Source organism: Nyctibius grandis, chromosome 3 (assembly GCF_013368605.1).
Source record: "Nyctibius grandis isolate bNycGra1 chromosome 3, bNycGra1.pri, whole genome shotgun sequence".
Taxonomy (NCBI): domain Eukaryota; kingdom Metazoa; phylum Chordata; class Aves; order Nyctibiiformes; family Nyctibiidae; genus Nyctibius; species Nyctibius grandis.
The window spans coordinates 54,031,464-54,050,526 of record NC_090660.1 but is presented as its reverse complement, the minus strand read 5'-3'; the positions used below and the strand labels follow the sequence as shown (position 1 = coordinate 54,050,526).

Sequence of the window (19,063 nt, the reverse complement as noted above, 5' to 3'; positions counted from 1 at the left end):
ATGAAGTGTAACCAGACAGCGCACATGTGTAGTTTCACTAGACAGTGAACAGCTATTTATAACGCAGGGAACACAGCAGGCCAGGAGCACTAGCACAAACAAACACACAAACAGTAAGTCATTAATGGTGCTTCAGAAGAACACTCTGAGATTATTCTGTCCTTTAATGCCGCAGTTCTATGATTTCATTTTCCCAGCTAACACAAGTTTATTTGAAAGGCACTGCAGCAAGCTCATAGTTATATGGCCAGATCTATCCTGGCTGCCATAGCAAAGGAAAGAAAAGACAGACGTGATGACACAGGAATCTCTCCCATCACAGCTTCTTCTGCTTTTTAGCTGCTACCAGTGAGTGCTTGCCAGAAACCTTTTTGTGTACATATTATGCAAGATTATCTATTTTCTCCCAGTATTCCCATGACCACTCATCTGTTTTTGAAAGCAGAAAAAGAAAACCTTTCTACACCCCTTTTTTCCTACTTTATTCTAGGACACAGAATAGCATGTAAGATTTAGAGGGGATTTTCCAGCATCTGCAATAGATGATAGCATCTCAAGTGCAGTGCAAGAACCAAAGTTAGAAAATTAAGTTTCCACATCATCAAGGGAATGTGGGAAAAGGAAAAGGAAGGGAAAGCAATTCAGACCTGAGAGCTTGATGCCTACCTAGAGTAAAACAAATCATGTAAATATTGCTTCTTTTCACCATTTAAGGTAGAAACAATCGCAAAGATCTGATTCCTGTAAACAGTATGGACTTTCACTGACTCCTATGCTCTATTAAGAGTTTTGCAAGTTTAACCAGCTTCTCACTTTGCTCTCTCCCTCCTGTGTTGATAAATACTTCTCTTATTCAGATTACTGGAAGACAACGATGTCCAAGTTTGGAGAACAAACACCTTCTTGGGCTCAATCACTGATCTTCTGTTACTCAACGATGTTTCAAAAATAATCAAGGAAACTGGATGTATGGACAGTAACATAGACTTCAGCGTTTTCATTTCAGTTACTGAGTGTGTAATTTGGGTATCTTGCATGATTGCGTAGCTGTGCTAGCAACTCTGCTGTGCTCAACCACCACTCACACCTTCTGCTTTAGATTTTTGCACCACCCTGACTGAAGACAGGTTCTTGCTTTTTCCAAATACCAAGCGAGTCACAGGAACATTCCTCATCAAAAAGGCCTCTGGAGGCTTTTTTCAGAGCAGGTCAAGTAGTGCTCGTCAGCCTTTGGCCCATGATTTGTGCTCTTCTACCGAAAACTGGCCTTCATTTGAAAACCCTGGGAAACGCAGGCCTGCGCTCATTCCTATTTTCTAAAAAGCTTCTGCTGGCCTTGGCCAGGACGGGGCTGGGGGCTCCTGCAAGGGAGATACCTTCCGGCTCCCTGCAGGGAGGCACAGCCCAACACTGTAGGCAGCCATTCACCTGCACAACCCCGATACAACCCACAGGGCTGCCGGGGAAGGAGTGAGACAACCTCCCCCATCACAGACCCGACCTGCAGCCCACCCAGCCTCACGCCCGCCATAACAGGAACCGCAACCGCCAACCTCCGCACCGAGGGCAGCGCCGCGCAGGCGCGGTGAGGAGGCGGGGGGCCGAGCCCCTCCCCTCGGCGCCCCGTGAGCGCCACGGCGTTCCGTAGCAGGAGCGCAGGGAGGCAGCGGAGGAGGCGGCGGCGTGCCGGCGAGCGCCCACGGGCAGGCCAGCCGCGCCGGCGAGATGGCGGCGCAGAAGATTAACGAGGCGCTGGAGCACATCGCTAAAGCGGAGAAATAGTGAGTGGAGGGGAGAGGAGGGAGATCGGAGGAAGCTGGCGAGCGGGTGCGGCGGCTGCCAGCTCAGCGCCAGGGCAGTCCAGCCCGCCCGGCTCTTCTGTCCCCATGGAGGCGTCGTGTCGCCTCCTGCTCGAGAGGGGCTCCGCGCAGCGCGCTGCTTGCGGCCGCCCTCTCCCGCGGCCTCTGAGCCCTGGGGCTGCTGTCCGCCGGCTCAGCGCGGCAGCTCGGCGCCCCCTCCTCACCGCCTGGCCGCGGCGCTGGGGTGTGTTCTTGGGAGCTGTAGTTCTCGCCTGCGGCCGAGCGGGGAGTGGAGCCTCGGGCGAACTACAGCTCCCGTGACGCCCTGCGCGGAGCGGCGGGGAGGGGTGGCCTCACAGCGGGGCTGACGGGGGCCTGCGTGTGCCAGGCGGCGTGACCTCGGGGGACGGGGAGGGAGGGGCGGGGCTGGGGGAGACTGGCGTGGAGGGAGTAGGAGGACATGGCTGTTTGGCCCCTCTTCTGCCTCAGGAGTCCCGCCCTGCAGGGGGTGGGTGCTAAAGGGCACCCTCCTTCCCCGAACTGGGAGAATAAAGCGACCCTAAAGCTAAAAAGCGTCGGTGAGGCTGTACGGCTCAGAGGCCGGGAGCCTGAGCAGTTTCCTTAAGGGCTGTGTAGCCTTTATTGCTCTGACCCTAACTGGAAAGCGAGGGGAGTCTCTTCTGCTAAAGTTAGTGGGAGAAAGACAAGCTGGAGAAAAGAGTTACAGGGTTTGTGGGGAATAAAGGAGCTCAGTCTTGCTGAGATGGTGTGTGTGTGTTTGATTCCTGCCTATGAGAAATGTATGAGTGTTTCTTTTTAGATGGGCTCAAAGACCTGTGCTAACACTTAGCTTAGTCTTAACATCTACATATAATAGTCTTTTAATGTATATTTTAACACTGAATATAGCCATTTTGCTTATAAATCTCAATTTCATAGACTACAGTGTAGGTGTAATAGAGCTGACTAATCCAAAGATGATAGAATCAACTAGGTTGGAAGAGACCTCTGGGGCCTAACACCACTGTGTCAGCTAGACCATGGCACTAAGTGCTACATCTGGTCCTTTATTAAACACCTCCAGGGATGGTGACTCCACCACACCTCCCTGGGTAGCCCATGCCAATGCCTAATAAACCTTTCTGGGAAGAAATTTTTCCTAATGTCTAAGCTGAACCTCCCCTGGTGCAGCTTGAGGCTATGTGCCTGGGAGAAGAGGCCAACGCCCACCCTGTTACAACCTCCTTTCAGATGGTTGTACAGATTATAATTTTAGTAAGAATAGTGACGGGCCATCCGGAAATCATGGTTCAAAAGTATGAGCTGTGATAGAGGAGAGACCTCTTCAGAATAAAAAAATCTGTACTGGAGTATCTTATTCAAATTACTTGACCAAAAGTGCCTTTCAGTGGAATTCATTAAGCTTATCTTGGAAAACATTTGAAATAAAAGGCGCCTAAATCTCAAATTACGTGCAAATTAAAGCATTGTGTATTTCAGCTTGATGCATATGAGACTTTGCCTGTGATAAAAATAACACAATATAAAGGCTTGCTTTAGAGTTATGTACTGTGGCTTTCATCCAAGTAGGACAACAAAAGCAACATAGAGTCTATATGCAACTGTTTTTCCAGATTAAGCAGGTATTGCATCTGAAGTGTCTGCCTAGAACAAATATGGGAGTGGACTATAAAGTTATGGTAATTTTTAATTGTTTTAGAAGTGAGGAAGTCGTAATATTGAAATCAACATTGCCTGATGACTCATGTCATTTTGCAATGTATGTTTTTCCCTATATATATATGTCTCTATGTACACGTGGTGCCATTTAGTGTCAGGATGTATTGAAGACACATAAATGACATATGAGGCTTTGTGTTGGTAAGTAAATTTTTTCATTTGTGTGTGCAGTGGAGAGTCTTTGGTAATTCTCAGCAGCAAAAAGTTACTGTGGAGGAACACTGGAATCTTTGTGATGTGTAACAAAAATTATTGTCAGGTGTTGTGGTATTAGAAATCGTGAGATATGTTGGTGTAGGTGGAAGTATTTTTCTTCTGTTAACTTTTTACTGTTGAGGAGCTGGACTTGTGAAGACTCTCTGGGGACAGTAGAATTCTGTTAGTGTGAGGCCTGTGATTATGGGAGGTCATTGCAGTGCTTTATGCAATTCCTAACAACAGCAGCATTTATTTTTACAGTAGTGTTGCCACCGTAGTATTGGCATATAGGTAATTGCTCCTTTTCAGAGGTAGTGTAAAGTTTTAAATATATCTGAAGTGCTTTGATGGTAAAACATAAAATCTTTACTAATTCTTAATAGGCCTTTTTTCTTGCATTTTAGTCTGAAAACTGGATTCTTAAAGTGGAAACCAGATTATGACAGTGCAGCTACCGAATACGGGAAGGCAGGTATGTGTGGCTGTAAATATGGCCATATACTGTATGGTTTCAAAATATTCCTTAAGCTTAATCCCTGATATCATTTTACATATTTTTAGTACATTACTGTGTAAGTAAAACTGTTGTGAAGACAAAGTAAGATGAAACAACAAAAAAAAATACTCTTAGTAGCACTCTAAAATAAATTTCAGATTGCACTTGGACATTTAGAACAGTTGTCAAAACAATTTTTTTTTTTTTCAAGCTTACAGCTTCTAGTTTGTATATTACTACATGTGATAAAAATAGAACTTTCCTTCTTTTGTTTGTCCACCCCCAAATCTTATGACTTAACCGACAAAACAACAAATATTCGAGCTGATTTTAAAACTTGCTTTTTCATCATCTTATGAAGTATGTCCCGATAAAACTGTCTCAGTAAGGTAGAGAGATGCTGCCAGGAATTTTTTACGCACAGTAAGATCGCTTTCCTCCTTTTCTTCCACTGCAAGTGTCACACTGAATATAAAATTCTTACTAGTTGATTCCTTTTTGCTCTTAAACAATTTTCTTCTTTTTGATAATAGTAATTTATTGTGTTTTTTTGGCTTCTTACTCTAGGCATTCCTATGCGTTCATTTAAACGTGAATAAAAAAATACGAACTTGGAAGAGCTACTGGAGCATTTATAAATTGAAATTTATTTTAAGTCCTACTTTAATATCTCAACAGTCTAATGAAGATAGAAATACATGTTTGTGCCCTGTAGTGATTGTGTGAGGAAATTGTTATAGGAATGCTTTGTTGATGGTACACTTCTGTTCCTGCCATACTGATTTTGTATAACCTCTAATGATTAAAACTATATATATATGCATTCCTGCAGTTCTGTAATTAAAATACAGAATCCAAAATCCAGCTAAACACATGCACAATGTGTGGTACAGTGACAGTATGGAAGTGTTGTTGACAATAAATGTTTTTAATAGTAACTAAGTGACTAATGAAGCAAGGAGGACTGTCATGGGATTTTTTGGAAGAGCCTGATAAACTCTAATAGTTCATTTAAAGAGTCTGTTTGCATCTTTAGGTGACTAAATTCTTGAGCAGAAGTGGTGAAAAAAGGAAAATGGCAAGCTGTAAATAAGAACTTTCTTTGATTTCTTGCAGCTGTTGCTTTTAAGAATGCCAAGCAGTTTGACCAGGCAAGGGAAGCCTGTTTACGGGAAGCTGAGGCACATGAAAACAATAAAGCGTATCTTTTCATTGATTGTTACTCTTTTTTTCCAAGAAGCTGACTGGTTGCTACTTAGAATGGAGTGGTGGAGGTTGGTAGAAGGTGTATTTAATATGTTTGCACATTTTGTCAGTCTGACAAAATTGTCTTTTAAAAGACTATTCCTGTGTGCTCTGAGTGGGAAAACTAAAGAACTCTTTGGTTAGAAAATCTGTGTTGTTTCCAGTAACATCTGGAGTGATAAGATGCTGACCAGTGCTGAGATGTCTATGTACTGCTTCAGAAATTATTATACTTTTTTTAAATACTTACAAATGGGTAGTATAAACTAAATGCAACTCTTACATTATTACACTACTTGTAGTAGTATTTAGTAACCAGGGACATATTTAAAATAAATGTGCTTTTTACAACTTTACATGCAGTTATACTTTGGTATGTTGCATTATTCTGTCCTTAGAATCATTTATTTTTGACACCTTGCTTACAAATGTTGTGGGTTCGATTTGCCTTTGTGGGATTCCTTGCTTTGAAACTAGTACTTGTATAAGATTTTGTACGCTAGTAATTTTTCTGCATTACATTTTTGTGGCTTTTGTCCTTGACTTTGACAATGTTACTTCCAGTCTCTTCCATGCTGCCAAGTAAGTACAGAAGCACTGAGTAATCTGAAATTTTCTAACATATGGTACAAGCATGAACTATTGTTTTGATCTTGCTGTAGTAAATGGTACGATTCGAGTGATTTTGCTGTTTCAAAATCAGCTTAATGGAAGTGTGAGCTAGGAAAGTCTGAAAACCTGCAATGGCCATCTGAAGAAATGATGATTTTGACTTTCTTCAGCACCTTTTGATATCAAATATTTTTTCTTATATAAGCTTTTTGTGATTTTGAAATTCTACACTGTTGAGCTTATAAAGAAGTTTTTAATTAAATAGTATTTCAAAGCAGACAGATAATGACAAGTAATCCAAATACTGCCTGTGGGTCAGATCATAAGAATAGATTTTTATTGGGGAGTGTGACTGAAGTATTTCATTTGGGGAAGATAATGTTACACATGCATTGTCTCATTAAATAACTACTTGAAACATCTTCAAAGCATTAAAAGTTAACAGTCAAGTGATATCTGATGCATGTTAACTTTTGCTGTGTAACTACAGCTTGTTGAAATACACCGTATCTAACTAAATGGTAATTTTTTTCTCTGCAGAGCTTATGAGCAAGCTGGCATGATGTTAAAGGTATTTTCATTTACTAGTTTTTATTAAAAACTTCTATTTTGTAGTGAAGAAGAATGTGCGTTGGACCCTTTTATATATACGTGTAAGCGAATTGCATATTAAAGTGATGTTTTTCTGTTGACTGTAGAAGGAAAGGTGAGGGTCTTGTGTCAGAAGGTAACGGAAGAGTGGTTCTGCTTCTGCATTAAACTACCATGAACTCATTCCTTACATGAAAGTTTGTTACTTACAAGCGAATTTTGTGGAGTTGGTAGTCAACTTTCACTACAAGTTTGTAAATAAAAGTTAGAATCTTAATAAGGTATTACAGTTTGCTTTGATTTGTTTCGTTGTACATAAGCACAATTCCTGACAGCAACATCCTTCTGACTGCTGCTTTGCAGGAGATGCAGAGACTCCCTGAGGCAGTTCAGCTGATCGAGAAAGCCAGTATGATGTACCTGGAGAATGGGACACCAGATACAGCAGCTATTGCACTGGAACGGGCTGGAAAGTAAGTCTGTGGTATCAGTGGCTAGAATGCATGCAGGGCATGGGTATGTCTTTCTTGTTTTCTTTCTCGTCTTTTTGATGCTTTTAGGTGAAAAAATATTTTCATTTCATCTGAAGATAAATTATTTGTGTTTATTATAGGTTAATAGAAAGTCTGAGCCCAGAGAAGGCTGTGCAGCTCTATCAGCAAGCAGCGTCAGTGTTTGAAGTAAGTGGGAGGTTTGGGGGTTGGTTGTTTTTTTCTTTTTCCCCAGCAGAAAAGAACTTTCCAGTCCCAGAAAGTATACAAAGATGAATGAATTGGTGTTTAGGGTCAGCTATAAATTAAGAAGAAGCCTAAGATTAGGTTCTAAATTGTTTTTCCGTCCGTTCACATCACTGGCTGAGTAATGAAGCTGAAGGCTTCTTGTGCTGTAGAGGAGGAAATTATAAAAGTTAGGAGTCGGTTTGCTTTGCCTTTTTCTCTGTTTGGGACCTGACTGAATCTGAATTTTGTATGTTGTCAAGTTTTATGCCTCTTGTTGGGCAGTCCGTAGGGTAGGGAACATGGCTGCTGTTGCGTCCTGGAGCCTAAAATAGTTTGAAATCCTGGAAGGCTCAGGAGAGAAGAGTTTGCTTGGTGCTCTACCCATCCCATGAGCAGATGATTTGCCTTTTTGCTGCTGCCTTTCGTGTACTTCTCTATCATCAGTTATCACGTGGTTCTAAACTAGCAAATTTGCATTGATGTTATGTTGCTCTGTAGATCCATACAGAAGCTGGCTGTGGGACTTGGGTGCACCAATACTATTCATGTTTCCTTTGTGTGTATGAACTGCTGATAATAATTAACAGTTGTTCTAATTACAGATTACTTACTTAGATTAAGGTCTAGTAGTCGTAATTCTATGCAAATGAAATACAAATGTGTGAATTCTTTTTGTTCTTCTCTAGAATGAGGAACGTTTACGGCAAGCATTAGAAATGCTAGGGAAGGCATCAAGGCTTCTAGTCAGAGGACGCAGGTATAGCTCTATGCCTCTTTTTTTTAAATGTAATTGAATCTTTAATAGTGATTTTCATTGTGGTTTTTTCTTGCTATTGTTGGGTCTATATACTGTTACTTAATTATTCTTTGAGATGCACTTCAAACTAAAATTCTTTTTCTGTGGGATATGCCGTGTTCATCCAGGAACCCACTGTTTTGTGTTTTGGGATGGGAGAATGCGGGCTGTAAGGCTTTATTTCCCTTGTGTTTGTGGAATAGCTAGAAAGCACATACACCAGTTTTCATTAATTCTTAAACTACTTGAGGAAATTATTTTTTTTTCTTCCAGCGTTATTATGTAGAAAGTACTTGAACATCTTTTATAGCTGTGGAATATAAAATATAGGAATTAGGTGACCAACCTGAGGAAAGAAACCTGTTTGCAGCAGTCTGATTCTGGACTTCCTGAAGAAGAGTGTATCTTGGAGTCTCAATGGGAATTTATTTTAATTGTTAATTGCTAGCACCAAACTTGACCTGCAGTTCAACTTAGACTCGCTTCACTGAAACAAGTAGTTCCTTTAAGAAATTTTCTGTGTTTCTAACTCTACTTTTAAGACACTTTATTTCACTGCAGAATTGTAGTCACAAAAAGAAAATTATAAAGTGAATTGAAAGTCTCTGTGAAAGCAAGTCAACATAGCTTCACAACATCTGAAAGACTTGGTTGGTCTGCTGCTTTTATAGCTCACGTGCTATTGCTAATTTCTAGAAGTTTAATACAGTGATTAGAAGAGTATTCAAACTCAAAAGCAGTTACTATGACAATATTGTTAGTTCACAGATATCAGACATTGACAGCTGATAGTAACCTCATGACATACAGAAATCTGTTAGGGTGTGTAACAAGGCATTCATCTTGTACAGCGTTATGAAAAATAAGGTTTCTCCGAATGAATACCAGAGATGTTCTTAGCCTGCATGTGTACAAAAGGAATTGCTGACTATATATTTCTTTATCTACTCTGTTAGTCAGATCTGCTGATTTTTCAGTTGTGTTGCTTTTTATTCCAGTAGACTTGCTGGTGTATTAATTAAACACTTTGTAATTAGCCTCAGGTTTGTTATGCTGTATTCCTGGCACTGATACTCCTGAGTTTTTTTTTTTTTTGTTTTTTAGATTAGATGAGGCTGCATTGTCTCTTCAAAAGGAAAAAAGTATTTATAAGGAAATTGAAAATTACCCAACATGCTATAAGGTAAATTCTAAGAGACAATTTCTGATAGCACATTTGAAGTTTTTCTGGGTAACTTAACGACAGCTGACATCTGACTGACAATACATGCCTCTTGACTCGGGGATATGTTTGCTGCTAAATGATGAGAATTTGTGGTAGTGCATGTTTCTCCAACCTCTAACTGTGCTTTTTTCACTCCTATAACGTTGACGATAAGATGGTGTTATCTACAGGAGCTGTCAAAAACAACAAACGCATCAAAAATAAAGATGTTATCAAAAATAACAAACCACAAAAACTGTTACTTGGTGCAACAGTTCATTACAATGTTATAGGAGATAATCTATTTCATACCAACTGAGGATGTGTCTTACTACTTTTTCACTGTGTTGTTCTGACTCCCTTGTGTCAGTATCTTAGAATCATTGCACGTTGTAGCAACCTTTTTCATGCTAAATATTAGCAGTCCAGTATTTTTCTCATATTTTACTGTTAATTTCTAAAGAATTATCGGTTTGGGTTTTTTTGTTTTTGTTTAGAAAACTATTGCTCAAGTCTTAGTTCATCTTCACAGAAATGATTATGTTGCTGCAGAAAGGTGTGTGAGGGAAAGCTATAGGTAAGTCTGCCTATAATCATAGACTATATAATCATAGACTGCCATCATATCCTGTAATTTTAAACTGAATGTTTCATTAATGTAGATCTGTTCATATGAAAGAGCAATGGAAACACTGTTTGTCAAGAAATTTTAAGCCTGTACTTCTGTTGACTTACAGTACAATAATAACATTCCCTGGTATATGGCTGTCAGGAATTTTTTTCACTCTTAACAGATTTAGCTGTAATTACCGTGGTGATTCTTCTTAATGAGCCTAAAATAAAAATTTAGTCATGAAGAACTAGTTATGTGTGACAGGTGAAATGAGATGGAAATTAAAAGTTCTTCACATCTTTTTTTTCCTTGTTAAAACCTGACCAGAATACTGTTATGGGTGGGATTCTTGCCTTACTGATATCCTTTGGGTTGTGTCTTTTTTCAAATGGAACGGAGATGGTGTCACGGTTTAAAGCTGGGCCGGCTATTAAACCTGTGGCAGACGCTCTCTGTTAACCCTTCCCCCCGCACCCAAAGGGAAAGGGAAAAGGGAGAGAGACTTATGGGTTGGAAAGTTAAAACAGTTTTAATAAACTCTAATAATGAAAAAGAGTATAATAATAATATTGGAATAATCAAATATATACAAATATATACAAAACCAAGATCGAGCTCCCCCGATGCCGGCCACGTCACCACCGGCACTGCAGGGCAGGCTCTGGGAAGGCCCAGGCTGGGCCCAGCGACGGTCGAGAGCTGGATTCAGGGATGCACGGATCGGGATCGGGGGCAGCAGGAAAACAGACAGAGTCCTTCTTGGACACTGGCCAAAGGCTCAAGCTGCAGAAGCAGCTCGAAGCAGCAGAAGCACCCAAACACAGCAGAGGAAGCAAGGGAAGGCGGAAGGGGCAAGAGAGGCAAGGGGCGAAGGGGTGAGACCCTCGTGATCCCCCCGCTTTATACTGAGAATGACGTGTATGGGATGGAATACCTTCGTTGGTCAGTTTTGGGTCACCTGCCCTGTCCGCTCCTCCCTGGAGGTGCGACCCGCCTTCGGCTCTTCACTCGTAAGCAGTGAGGAATTTAGCAGTGACCTTGGTTTCTCTAAGACTAAGCACAGCAAGAGCCTTTCTGCATAACATCCCTACTGGTGCCTCAGCGATAACTACAAACTTTGAGCGTTATCAGTCCTGGAAGCAGACACTGTCTGCAAAACATGCAGTTAGTTTCAGAAAGTGCAGTTACTTAGAAGAGACTTAGCTGAAAGTAAAAATCACTGAAAGGAAAATTGGCCTGGTTTAGGCCAAACCAGGACAGATGGATTAGCTATTATAAATAAATGTTTAGGATTAAAAGTGGGTGTTTCTGGATGTTGCTAACTGAAATTTAATTTTTTCAGAATCTTTTTGCTATGCCATGTGTGGAGGCCCTTAAAAAGTTGAACTTCTAACTGGTCATTAGCATATTTTGTTACAGTTTGAGAATGGAAATATGGAATGCAGTCTCAAAATGTGCAATAGCAGCATCCCAGTATAATCAATTAAACTATCTAGTATGGCGATTAGATTGAGAGAAATATTAATCTAAATGTTTTTGTTAAAGTAAAGTTTGCAGCATGTAAATTACTACATTTCTGGTTATGTTGATCTAGGAGATCTTGCTCTTGTCATACATTGGAAGAAGAAAAGCAAGATTTCTACTTTTTGTGCCCTTTTTTTTTTTTTAAATAGTTCATTGAACTGAAAGATAATTTAGGAAGCAGAAAGTCCAGTTGAATACGTTGAAATGAATAAGGCGTTCTTTACACATCCAGGAGAAAATCTGGGTGTCAAAATCTGGATTAGTGTTTAGCCCCGGTTCCAGAGGCTTTTCCAGCAGCTCTCCATTTCAGCTTTCATTAGGACTTCAGTAATAAAATACTGAAACAACATATTTTAACTTAAACTGTGTTTTTACTGAAATGACTTGAACATATGTGTAAGTAAAATTCTTTCTAAAAATAAAGTACAGTTTTTCAAAATCAATCCTTAAACATCTTGTTTATATTTTCCAAGTCTTCAATTTGTATTTTATATATAGAAACTCATTACAGAATTTTTCTGTATGTAAAGTGGAGGAACAGTTTATTGACTAGTCAGGAAAAATTCTAATCTCTTTTTGTCTTGGCTATGGTTGTGGTCTTATTCTCAGCATGCAAACTAATATTGCTGAAAGTTTAATTTTATGGGTATGATCCATGTACCTGGAGAAATCAAAGTGGTTATAGGCAGTTTTGTGGAATAAACAGTCCATCAGATTCTTAAAAGCTGCTTGGTCTTCTGCTATTAATCAGCAGCATTTAAAGATAGAATAGCTGAAATTCAAGTTGATTGCTCAAATGCCCTAAATGAACTCTTAATTTCCTTCAGCATACCAGGATTTAATGGAAGTGAAGACTGTGCAGCACTAGAGCAGCTTTTAGAAGGGTATGACCAGCAAGATCAGGATCAAGTTTCTGAAGTCTGTAATTTGCCACTCTTCAAATACATGGACAACGATGTAAGTATGCAGTTCCTATGGATTTTTTTTTTTATAATCCTTTTGCTTGTTCAGGTTGGGAGAGACTTTTTTCTAGTAGAGGAAAATGAGAAGAGCAGGGTCCATGTATTTATTGCGACTTGCTCTGTCATCCTACTCGGTGATTGTGAACTTTATGTATTCTTTTACTTTGCTGCCTGCCAGTGTAAATTCCTGCATTGTTGTTCCTTTCAGATGGTGGGAGGGCTTAGGTGAAAGAGCCGTTTGTTATGGATTTGATGAGTGAGTTTGACGAGTTGACCAAAATTCAGTTCCCTTCTGCTTGGTTCCTTAGGGGCAAGAACAGTTTGCTGCTTATGCTTTATCTCAGAAATACCATGTAGCTGATGCACATGCATAAACATTGCAGAATATGATGCCTACGGGATGGCATTATTGAATGTGTGTCCCCCCCAACTCCCTTCCCCCCCCTTTTTTTTTTTAAACTTGTAAATTGTAGGAAGTATAAGAATAGGAAAGGTATGAAGTAAAGGAGACATCCATCCATGCCAAACTTTGTAACAATATTGACTACTTTTACTTTACTATGTTGAATAGCAAAAATTAAGGTACTAGTGTTACTGAAAAACACTTAAGACTTTTTATGTGAACTGTTACTAGATAACGTATGCAGAGCTGCATACTGAAATTTTTTTTTTTACCACAGAAGCTGTAGGATGTGGCCAAATTATTCTATAATAAGCAGTATCACGTCCAATTCTCGGAGTGTTTGAGACAGGAAAAAATGAACCAATGTTAGCCTTATTCTAAGCTGGAAAGAGCATCAATCTGTTTTCTGTACTGAATGTTGCCTGCTTGTTTACTGTGAGCGTCAGTCAATTCTGTGCAGTGTAATTCAACAAGATTTTACTTCTGTGATAGTACAGAAATTAAACTTGCCTTGTTATTGTCAGTATGCCAAGCTTGGTCTTACCTTGGTGGTCCCAGGAGGTGGAATCAAGAAGAAATCGCCAAACGCCGTGCAAGACAAAGCAAAAGGACCAGCTGCAGTGGGCTCTCATGCTGATGAGGAAGAGGATGAATATTCTGGTGGACTATGCTAGCTACAGACACAGTTTGTCTTAAATATCTGACTTACTTGTGATGTTGGGCATATCCAAAGGTACCAGATTTACCAGAGCTTCATTGCAATTGTGATACAGGAATGCTAATATTAATGTGGCAGCTTCTGGGTACAATACAGGAGAAAAAGCATGATTGTATCTATCAGCTTGAAACATCTTTGGACTTCATTTCTTACCTGGTAGGAGCTTCCTCAGGGCTCTGCCTTCAGTTGATGGGAAAAACTTGAGAGAAATTTTTACTAAAAGCACAGTTCAAAAGAAACCAAAACCCTGGAAGCACTGGAGTAGGGAGAGTGGTACAAAATTTTAAATGCTGGATTTCAACAGCTAACACTTTTTGGTCCCAGTAATATGTTTGTGATTGTTTTCTGAGTTAAATAAACAAGGATTCATCTGGCTACTATCTCCTGTTTAACACCATTTAAGGCAGACTGTGCCAGGCAGGATTTTTCAGTAGTGTAAGCACTAGGGGGAGCATTCAGGTTATTTTCATCACGTTTTTACTCCACTGCGGAATATTATTTTAATACCTTATTCTTTGCAAGCAGTATCCATGTGGGTGTGGGAAATAATAAGTCAACTAGTTTGAAGCTATCTTGCAAGCTTAAAAGTACACACACATATCTTTCATCTTAAGAACTTTATTGACCTGAAGTCTTTGGAAATAAATGTGTGCATAGTGCTTGTAATGTACAGCTTGGAAATGGAAGGAGTGGACAGCCTTTCTTAGTGGTGTTTCTGAAGCATGCTGTAGCCAAAAAAGAAACTGAAAGTAGCAGATAATATGCATTGAATGTAAAGTTCTGAAGACAATGTTTAACAAAAACTGAGGTGGAATGTTTCGATAATATGTTTGAGTTCATGAGTGTTCTAGGTGTTTATTTGCTGATCAATACACTAGTCTAAGGAGACATTTCATTCTTTCATATTTTCAAAGCATAGAACAGCTCTCTCTCACAAATGGCATTTTTCAAACTAGCTCAGAATCCGAAATAACCAAATTTTAATATATCTTCTCTATTTTTGTTTGGTTTCAAGTTGTCACGTGTTTTGCAATTTCTGTAGTATCTTAAATTTGTTTGATCATTTTATGCTTAAAAGTTGACAACACTGGAAGTTGTACCTGTGGTCTGTTTCTTTGGAAGAACCTAATCAAGATCTGCATCAAGATCTGCACTAGGGTGAGATCACATGGAATCCAGCGTGATTTGTGTGTGATCACGTGGATTTGTGTGATACGTGATACCCAAAGTTCGATAAACAATAGACCAAAAGCAGAGTGTTAAGTGTTGGTACAGTTTTGGTTACATTAAGGAACTGGATGTCCTCAGAAGTATCAAGTGTGTGTCTGACATATATGTGATGTCCAACATCAGTGCGTCGGACATAATTGTGATTAAGGTAAATTTTTAGAGGGTTAACATTCACTTTCCTTGGGGTGGATAGTACTCGGTAGCATTGGGATGGGTGTGCAAGCTACAGCATGATTTGCAGGCAGGGCTGCTATAAAAGTCATGTTATTCAATTTAATGGGTGTTTAAAAAGCAGTTTTGTCTCTTTGTATTCTGTAATAATCAGCTTGGATTTTAAAGCTATTTGAGACTACACTTATAGTTCTTTACTGCCTGACAGGTGATTTCCCTTTGTTATTAATGATGTATATAGAAGTTTTGCTCTTCTATAAAATAGTCTAAATGAAATTTTGGGAACTGAGTTACTTTTCCCTGATTAGTAGTATACCTGAAAGATGGTTTTGAAGACTTTTCCTGTAACAACTCCTTTTTTCACCATTGGAGCAACTCATTCCAATTTACTCAACTTCTGCCTTCTGGATTTGTTCATGAAGGTGACCATGCACTTTTTATGGGGAGTCTTTATCACAAGTAGAAAAAACATGCACATGTAGGAGCACTGGGAACACTAAGTAATTTTCTTCAAAACTTTTCCTGCTGCTTCCAATTCTGAAAACAGTTTTGTTGAATGGTCTGAAGGAATCTACTTTTTTGTGTGTGTGAACAATTATATATATCTGAGAAGATGACGTGCATAAGAAGAAAAATTGGGAGCCTTGTGTGCTTCCGTGAAAAAACTTGCAGACTTTTATTTCAACTGTACTTGTAACACGAACAGGCCCTTAAAAGAAAGATTAAAAGTTATGCATTAGATTCTTAAAGCATACTTTTCATATTGCCAGAAAAATAAAATAGATGTGCAAAACTGTCTTCCCATTCCCCCAGCTTTTTTCTCTTTTCCCTGTGCCAAGTGTGGAAAATCTGGGACAAAAGTAACTTGTACTAAACATGTTAAGCTGCCATTGAATTGAAAGGGGCTTCTCTGAATCTGAGGAGTAGAACTTAATCTTTGATTGCAATGTTGCTGCAAAGACCAAATCTGCAGAAATGGAAGTGTCTGAAAATAAGATGGTCTATTTTATATAACTTATTCTCCTATTTTAGGCAATTAAAGTGTTATAGGAGTGTTAACTGCCTTTTAGTAAATGTCTAACTACAGAACAAACTGTCTGTATATTACGTGTTAATGTTCGTTTCTGTCTTTCAGAGCAATTTGCACACATGTAAATATCATTTAAGTGATTTAAAGTGGGAAAAATACCATTTACAGCAAGAAAGTTTCCAAACCCAGTGTTGACTACAAGAAAAATAAAATTAAATTGTGCATGAAGGCTGAGCGATGGCCAATGCAATGTATATGTAAAATCAGAAGATTCCTAAATTGTCTGTAGCTTAAGACTAAGTATGCCCAAGTGCAGTGCGAAATCTGTGCTTTATTTGTTCTTTTTCCAGATCTGTGGTGTATTAGAGTACAAAATATGTTTGTAACAGCTCTACAGATGCTGCTTCTTGAAAAGAGGCTATGTGTTTCACCAATATGAAAAATAAAACTTGAAACTAACACATTTCTGCTAGCTTTCCTTGTTGTTGATCAGGTCCTGTTGAGCACCACCATTTGAAAATGAGTATTTATTTTTTAATCTCAAGCAGATTTTGTGTGTGACCATTTGTCTGCAAATCTTGTCACCAGTCGTTGCAGGTATATTATGTGATCAAGGACTTAAGTCTTGGGAACCTACTGGCTCAGGTTTGAGTGTTGAAAGTCAGTGGTGTCCAATGTTTATGGCTTATTCACTAGACATTTGCTTACAGTCCATTTAATTTATCCTGTGGTTTTTGTTTTTTCTAACTGACCTTTGGTACTTTTCTGCTGGCTTTCATTATTTGAGATGGTGGCGCATCTTAGGCAATTCTGTACGCTCAGAATAAAAGGTATGTATGTGTTTTGACTCTCTGCTGATGGTAACATCTTCATGGTTCATTGTTACCCCTTCACTTCCTAAAGGCTTGTATTCAGAAAACAAAATTGTTACGTTGGGTGATTGTCAGACCTGAATTTGTTGTCTTTAACGCAAAACAGAGAGAAATAATTGATTCTCCAGTCCTCGGTCTTCCTTACTCTTGTCTAATTATCCAAGGCAGAGTTATGGTTTAGAAAAAACACTCTTTCTAATGATGAGGGAGGACATACAGATTCTTAGATCTGCCATAGAGATAGAGCACTTATTTCCACGGTTGGGCTGGTTAAATGTGTAGCAAACTCTTGAAGTCTTCTGGAAGAATACACAAATATGCTCCAAGATTTACCCGAATATGCTGAAATCTAGAAAAGACTGAGAACATTAATGGGAGCAGCAGAGACATTAGAAAGGTTCTTGCACCAAACTGTGCTTTGAGTATTGATGCGGACTGATAGATGCATCGTGTGTGCCTCTGGGCTCTGCTGGAGGCTAAAAGAGGTGCCCACACCAAAATGACTGAGGGTCAGTTGGATGTGGAGGATGCCCTAGTCATTAGAACTTCCACATTCATTTCTAGCAAGGATAATTTTTAAAAATGGTGTTTGCTGTCCAGCAAGAACATGTAAAAGTGACTTAATTTCTATTTAGGTCATAGATTTTTGCTGAGTTAAACCCAAGACTTGAGGGTGGGGTGAAGAGGAAGGAAGGTTTGGTTTTGGAATGATTCATTCTTTACCTATGTCATTTTACTTATATTCTAAAGTGTCACTGATATATGTTTAAGCAGCTCTATAGATTAAGATAGTTTTTTCTGCCAAAGTTTAATTTGTAATTGTATTACAGATTTATGGGGGGGATTTTCTTTTAAAGCAGGGGTGTTATTTGTATTTGAGTTAAAACTGATTCTGTTAAAGGTACATAAAATAAGTAGGTTTCTGTATGTACTGAATTTATACAGAAATAGTGAAGAAGGTAGGGACGTTTGAAGTATAAATGTGAATTTTAAGACTGCTCTGTTCGTTTGATAAATATGATTGGGTCAGATTTTCAAGCAGTTTTCATCCATGAGAATGCAAGCTTGTCATTATTTAGTTGGGTACAATGGAGAGTTTTTAAAACAACTAGATTTCGACATTTCAAAAACCATAAATCTTTACACAATTTAAGGATGTGAACTCTATAATTCTCTGGAGACTTCATCATTGCAGAAAAATCATGTTTTCTACTATTTTAAAGTCAGACTTGCTGGAATACTTGAAGGCTGAAGAATCTGGCACTGAAGTTGTTCAGTGTGACAGGAATCATCCCTCAGATGCTGCAAATAAGCAGCTGAAAAAATGGTAAGAACTGAGCTGCTCTTGGAAAAAAATAAAACTTTTTTGTTTATCATCTAGGTTTATAATAGGTAGTGAACTTTTTTGGATGTAGGAAATAGAAAAAAGAAGCCCTGCCCCCCAAACCCAACAACTAGTAGTGGTAATAAAATTGGAGTAAGTAGATGTAACTTTCCAGAGCAGGAGGGAACCACGTGGGATCTGTGGTTGTTTTGAGTATGAGGAGGGATATTAATCTCAGAAGCTAATGGTCTGTAGAGGCCAGCATCCCCAGGAGTTGGGCTCGTCTCTTGCTGTTCCTTAGCACCTGTTGGAGGTGATGTGTATGAGTGCTGTATCTCACAGAATCACAGAATGTTAGGGATTGGAAGGGACCTCGAAAGATCATCTAGTCCAATCCCCCTGCCGGAGCAGGATTGCCTAGACCATATCACACAGGAACGCGTCCAGGCGGGTTTTGAATGTCTCCAGAGAAGGAGACTCTGAACACCTTCCAAAAGGTTGCCGGGTCTTTTGTTTCAGGGCCGCTGTCGTTGCCGCTCAGCCGTGATTTGCAGTGTGTACGTGGAGCAGCGGTGTAGCCTCCAGCCTGGAACGGGAGTGAGGGGCAGCTGCAAGGCTGCACGTACGTATAAAGAACATATGGTTGTTGCTGGCTCATCTGCTGAGTCTTAACGGGAATAGTGGTAATGAGCGTGGCCGGGCTCCGAGGTGCACGCTGCTGGGATGTTAACTGGTGTGCCACCAGTTTAGATTACTTGACAGAAACATTTTGGTACTGGAGTGACAGAAGTAGGCCCTATAATGTGTAAAGTGAAA

At 39.5% G+C, this 19,063-nt stretch overlaps 1 protein-coding gene across 1 annotated transcript; it reads left to right on the top strand.

Moving 5' to 3' along the window:
* Positions 1-1,619: 1,619 nt before the first annotated feature.
* On the top strand, positions 1,620-16,915 carry NAPG (NSF attachment protein gamma). Its single transcript, XM_068396947.1, has 12 exons — positions 1,620-1,781; positions 4,142-4,209; positions 5,350-5,434; positions 6,043-6,060; positions 6,631-6,661; positions 7,045-7,154; positions 7,295-7,361; positions 8,087-8,157; positions 9,301-9,379; positions 9,898-9,977; positions 12,365-12,494; positions 13,427-16,915. Exons 1-12 carry the CDS (start codon positions 1,726-1,728, stop codon positions 13,574-13,576), a joined length of 945 nt encoding a protein of 314 aa, XP_068253048.1. The 5' UTR covers positions 1,620-1,725; the 3' UTR covers positions 13,577-16,915.
* Positions 16,916-19,063: the final 2,148 nt, after the last annotated feature.

Coding starts and splice junctions, on each gene's coding strand:
- NAPG (XM_068396947.1), top strand. CDS start 1,726: ATGGCGGCGCAGAAGATTAACGAGGCGCTGGAGCACATCGCTAAAGCG. Junction 1,782..4,141: donor ATCGCTAAAGCGGAGAAATA/GTGAGTGGAGGG, acceptor CTTGCATTTTAG/TCTGAAAACTGGATTCTTAA. Junction 6,662..7,044: donor AAGCTGGCATGATGTTAAAG/GTATTTTCATTT, acceptor GCTGCTTTGCAG/GAGATGCAGAGACTCCCTGA.